Source organism: Balaenoptera ricei, chromosome 13 (genome assembly GCF_028023285.1).
Source record: "Balaenoptera ricei isolate mBalRic1 chromosome 13, mBalRic1.hap2, whole genome shotgun sequence".
Taxonomy (NCBI): domain Eukaryota; kingdom Metazoa; phylum Chordata; class Mammalia; order Artiodactyla; family Balaenopteridae; genus Balaenoptera; species Balaenoptera ricei.
Genome location: NC_082651.1, coordinates 51,228,088 through 51,234,087, shown reverse-complemented (window position 1 = coordinate 51,234,087; position 6,000 = coordinate 51,228,088). Strand labels below are relative to the sequence as shown.

General features: G+C 41.2%; 1 protein-coding gene and 1 long non-coding RNA gene across 3 annotated transcripts in view; one reads left to right on the top strand and one right to left on the bottom strand.

Annotated features, from left to right (window-relative positions):
• Positions 1-1,635: 1,635 nt before the first annotated feature.
• The window catches only part of LOC132377181 (uncharacterized), a 108,417-nt gene continuing 104,052 nt past the window's right edge, over positions 1,636-6,000 (bottom strand). The window contains exon 5 of the long non-coding RNA XR_009506561.1: positions 1,636-1,884. This is a non-coding gene — a long non-coding RNA (uncharacterized LOC132377181). The remainder of the gene's footprint in view (positions 1,885-6,000) is intronic.
• PAPOLG (poly(A) polymerase gamma) overlaps positions 4,949-6,000 on the top strand; it is a 32,632-nt gene continuing 31,580 nt past the window's right edge. For both annotated transcript variants that reach the window (XM_059943271.1, XM_059943270.1), the window contains exon 1: positions 4,949-5,193. In XM_059943271.1, the coding sequence (XP_059799254.1) occupies positions 5,177-5,193 (17 nt within the window). In that variant the 5' untranslated portion in view covers positions 4,949-5,176. The remainder of the gene's footprint in view (positions 5,194-6,000) is intronic.

Sequence of the window (6,000 nt, the reverse complement as noted above, 5' to 3'; positions counted from 1 at the left end):
ATGCATATCAGAACATTTAGGCGTGAGGTGGGGGTGGGGGAATTGGACAAAGACAGTCAAAAGGTACAAACTTCCAGTTACACGACAACTAAGTACTAGGGATGTAATGTACAACATGATAAATACAATTAACATTGCTGTATGTTATATATGAAAGTTAAGAAAGTAAATCCTGAGTTCTCATCAAAAGAAAAAAATTTTTTGCTATTTCTTTAAATTTGTATCTATATGTGATGATAGATGGTCACTAAACCTACTGTGATAATCACTTCATGACGTGTGTATTGGGTTGGCCAAAAAGTTTGAGCTTTTCCATAAGACGTTACAGAAAACGAAATTTTTGGCCAACCCAATAAATCAAATCATTATGCTGTACACCTTAAACTTACAGAGTGCTATTTGTCAATTATATCTCAACAAAACTGGAGGAAAAAAATATTAGGAGTGAAATATTTAGGAGTCACAATGTCTATATTTAAAGAAACTTCAATTTAAAAAAAGTGAAACATATGACAAAATGTTAAAATAATTATTAAATCTAAGTGATAGGTATATGGCTTTATTCCACTACTCTCTCTACTTTTCTGCACATTTATAATTTTCATAATAAGGATAAAAAGCATTTTTAATATCTAGCATTTGTGAAGGTTTAAGGAAATAGACCATCTCATACACATTGTTGGTTAGAGTGTAAATTGGTATAACCTTCTTGGGGGACAATTTGGAATATATAAATTTTATTTATTTATTTATTATTGAAGTATAGTTGATTTACGATGTTGTGTTAGTTTCATGTGTACAGCAAAGTGATTCAGTTATACATATATGTATAAATTAGATTCTTTTTTTAGATTATTTTCCATTATAGGTTACAAGATATTGAGTATAGCTCCCTGTGTTGTACAGTAGGTCCTTGTTGTTTATCTATTTTATATATAGTAATTTGTATCTGCTAATCCCAGACTCCTAATTTACCCCTCCCCCCTTTCCCCTTTGGTAACCATAAGTTTGTTTTCTATGTTTGTGAGTCTATTTCTGTTTTGTAAGTTCATTTTTATCATTTTTTATTATTTTTAAAATATTTATTTATTTATTTATTTGGCTGCACCAAGTCTTAGTTACAGCACGCGGGATCTTTAGTTGCGGCATGCGAACTTTTAGTTGCGGCAGGTTGGGATCTAGTTCCCTGACCAGGGATTGAACCCCGGCCCCCTGCATTGGGAGTGCAGAGTCTTAGCCACTGGACCACCAGGAAAGTCCCATTTGTATCATTGTTTTAGATTCTGTGATATGTTTTCGATATCATATTTGTCTTTCTCTGTCTGATAAATTTTATTTTTAAATATACATACCCTTTGACATAGTAATCCCATCATTAAGAATCTATTAATGACTAGTGATACAAGTGTAGAGGATATATGTATAAGGATGTTTACTATAGCATTATTTATAATATAAACAAATCTGAGACAAATGAACCAGTGAAATGGTTAAATATATTTTGATAAACATTACATATTATTTATGATAAAGAATACCATATTACTGTTAAAAAGAAAAAGTAGGTGTATATTTCCTATATTGGTTTGCTAGGGCTTCCATAAGAAAGTAACACAGACTAGGTGGGAGGCTTAAACAACAAAGATTTATTTTCTCACAGTACTGGAGGCTAGAAATCTGAGACATGTCAGCAGGGTTGGTTTCTTCTGAGGCCTCTCTCCTTGGCTTGTAAATGGCCGTCTTCTCCTGTGCTTTCACATTGCCTTTCCTCTGTGCCATCTGTGTCGAAATTTCCTCTTCTTATAAGGACATCAGTTGTACTGGAGTAGGGGCCACACTAATGACCTTATTTAAACTCTCCAAATATAGTCACATTCTTGGGTGCTGGAAAATAGAACTTCAACATATGAAATTTTGGGGACACAATTCAGTCCATAACATTTCCTACCATAGAAAGATGCTCATGATTTTTTTGGTTAAAAAAAAATCAAAGAGCAGGACAACACGTGCAGTATGACCCCTTTATATTTTTTTTCAAAATTAAAAAACAATAAAATCAAAACCTCTGGTACATGTTTATATGTGGTTTGGGTTATACTGAAAACATTCTGGAAGGATAGATACCCAGCCGTTAATAATGGTTCCCTGGGGAGTAAAAATGGAGTTAGGAATGGAAGGGAGGGAGAGATTTCCACTCTTTCTTTTCTTTTTTTACAAACATGGGTTACATTTGTGTTTTTTTGATGTGGACCATTTTTAAAGTCTTTATTGAATTTGTTACAATATTGCTTCTGTTTTATGTTTTGGTTTTTTGACCATGAGGCATGTGGGATCTTAGCACCTCCTGCATTGGGATCAGGGATCGACTGACCAGGGATCAAGCCCGCACCCCCTGCATTGGAAGGCAAGTCTTAACCACTGAACTGCCAGGGAAGTCCCATGGGTTACATTTGTAATTGGAAAATTTTAGCTTAAAAAGTACAGCTACAATGTAGACCACCCCCCCACACACACACAAAGGAAAACATATTCTTCCTTGAAAGAAAGTGTCCTTATTGAAATGGGGGTTGGGGACTGGCATTCGATCCCAGGTAGATTAACAAAGATGGGGAAAATGGGAAGAAACAACTAAAAATGAGGCAAACTACAAATAACAATGTAAAACAGAATTAAAAAGTATTGTTCTGATGTTGACTTTGATAATTACATAAATAAAGGCTTAAAGCTGTCTTTGAAACACTTTAGGATTTCCTTGAACTAGCAGAATTGAAAGCAGAGTTTACCTTTCTTCCAAATTACTGCAGCAGGTAAGAGCAAACAAAGCATTCTATACAGAGAAAAAAGCAAAACAAAAGCATTCTATAAGAGAAAAAAAAGAAAGGAAAGAAGGAAAAGAAATATTTCAAAATTAAATACATAAACAAAGAGAAAAGTTAGGAGATAAAGTTATGGTAATCAATGTAAATAAGAGATTTATCGAATCCTATGTTCCTGGCGCTGAGCTAAGGACTCTGCCCCATGCAGGTAACAGAATCAGCCTGCAACTCTTTCTGGCTTTGGGGTTTGAAACAAGGCTGAGCCCTGAAGAGAACTCTGTGCAGCTAGTAACAAATGTCTTGGTTAGAAACCTTGAGGAAAGGAGACTTTCTGTCTCCCAGTCTGGCAAGTCCTAAACTGCTGGGGAGATGGGGAGAGGTAGGAGAAGAATTAGCCCTGTGATGCTTCTGGGCTGAGACCACAAGCCCTTCCAATGAGCCCTAGACAAAACCTAGAGGCAGCAAGGACCCTCGAGGCCCATGTGCCAAGAGGACAGGAAGGTGCATTTACCAGGGCCCAGGGCCAGATGTACACAATTTGCCCTAACTCCCCCAATACCTAAGTCTCAAGAAGTGGGAAGGGAAAGACCCAGGATAACCAAGACTGTCAGCCAGCTCAGAAGAATGCGGGGCTCAGGGTCAAAAATTAAGTTTTAGAAAATAAAGTGATATTTCTTGCATGTCTGAACTTTTGGACTGAGATTCATATTGGCTATACATACTCTTCTCATTTAATTCTCTTACAATCCTATTCATTTTACAGATGACAAAAGGACTTTTTAAGGTTAATTTCCCTCAGGTCACAAAACTAGCAAGTAGCAAAACTAGAATTCAAATTTGGGTTTCCCTCACACTGAAGCTCATGCTAGCTATTACTGTATCCTGCTTGGGATAGGTTTGCCTTCTCCCTACCACCTGCACCCAATCCCTACTCCCAAATCTTGCTGATTTAACCGAATACCCTATTCCAGGAAGCCACTATTGACCTTCCCAGCCCTCAAGTTTAGGCGGCCTGCTTTAGGCTTCCCTAAATGCCCTGACCCCATCTTATCATGGACCATACTATATTTTAATGATCTTTGTATATGCTTGTTCTCCTTCACTAGACTGTGAATTCTCAAGAGAGGGAATTAAGTATCTCCTGTGCCTGACACATAGTAGGCTATTTAGTTCTACAACAGAAGAATATCACTTATATTTGACTGTTTCCTCACTAAACTCTAAACTCCATAAAATTAAAGAATATACATCTGGTTTTATGCACAATTAAAGCACCGGAGCCTCACACAGTGCTTGGCACAGATTAGATTTTCAATAAATATTTTTGAATGAATAATTCTGTCTTCTCTATGACTCTGTCTTCTCTATCTACTGTGTCACATTCCAAGAAAAAGCAGCTTCTTGACATTCTTTTCCTTGTAACGACTTAGCGTTTTAAATTGTTTCTGCCCTTTAACTTTTTAAAATTTGTCATCATTTTCCCGTTTTCATCCTCACACTCACACGGAACATGATCTCCACTATTTGAAAGTGTGCGATTTTGATTCAGCCTTGTATTTATCCTCCTATTGCAAACTGCCAGCCTTCCTATCAACCTCCCTTACCTAACTGCTAGAATGCCATGAACCAGGGGCGGTACTTAGAGGTGAACAGTTAGCCTCCAATTTACAAGCTTGCTTCTCTCCGGGGTAACTGCAAAGTCACACGTTCCTGGGTGTGACCTTTTCACGACATAATCTCCTCAACGAGTGGGTGGATTAGATTATTTATGACTATAACCGATTACATTAAAAGTGTGGTAAAATGGAAGAGTTAAAATAGTATTCGCTAGGCAAGGCTGTGAAGTTTTAAAAAATATATGATATAGGCTTTCATAAGAGAATAAGAGAAACAAGGAAAACATGTTCCAAATTACCTTCCAAGCAGTTAGCCTGGATTGACTGTCGCACTGACAAAGGAGGGGACCAAACGCTCCTTCGTACCGGTGTTGGCAGCCGGAGCCGGCGCCTCTGTGGGCGGGGCCACCGGAGCCTCCAGGGACCCAAAGGGAGAGGGGGCGGGGTCAAGGCGGGTCCAGGCCTTCGGGGGCGTGTCCAGGCCTTCGGGGGCGGGGCCGCAGCGCGCGAGGGGCAGGCTGGGAAGCGGCGCCATATTGGCGTCGGCCGCGCTGTATTGTCATAAATAGAGCCGGTTTTCTGGTGTTTTCACTACTCGGTTGGATGCCTCGGCCGTAGTAAGTGAGAGAGTGAGCGAGCAAGCGAGCTACAAGCGAGCGGAGGAAAGTGGACAGGAGGAGAAGGGAAGAGCAAGAACAGGACTCCAGAGCGAAAGACTCGCCGGTGAGGGAGGCGCAGGAAGCGATGAAAGAGATGTCTGCGTAAGTGGTGGGGGCCGGCGGTTGGGGGCGAGGCATAACGGGGTGGGCTGGGGTGGCCGGCCTGGCACCCCGTTTCTGTTCCCTGCCCCTCGCGCCGTGCCCTGAGCTCTCTCGGTGGTCTCCTTCCCCTCTCCCGGCCGTTCGGCAAGGGCACCTCCCCTACACCCGGCGGCTCACCTGGCCACCGCTGCACAGACTCGGGGACTGCAGGAGTCCCCATCTGCCGCTGGCTGCCCTACCTCTGAGGACGCCCCCAGACAAGGTTGCGGCGGAAGAGGCGCGTGTGTCCGTGGGGAGAAATTGTCGGTCACTCTCCTGCCCCCAGCGCTGTCTGAGCCGGTCTCTGCTCCTGTCTGCATTGGCGCAAATACCATCCCCCTCCCTCCCTCTCCTCCCTTCCTGACCGGCTGTCTCCACGTCTCCTGGAGTGAATGACCTATCCCAGCCCATGGGTTTCTTTTTCGTAATGACTATGGTCTTTTCACCCTTCCTTGGTCTCCCCACCTATCCACAGTACATCTGCCGGTCTATACCTCCTGCTCATACTTCGATAAGTCAGAAACAGTGTCCGTGCTTGGCAAGATTTTGTTGTAGCTTCTTACATTTTGGTTTGTTAGGAAATAATTTAAACATACAGAAAAATGCAGAGAATAACATAAGCATCATTTGTGTAGCCACCATCCATCTCTCCCAAAGCATAACCTTCCGTGTGTGTGTGTGTGTGTGTGTGTGTTTGTGTACACACATATCTTTATTTAAAAGAAAACAAGCATACCGAATACATCTGAAGGATTCTGTTACCTTCTT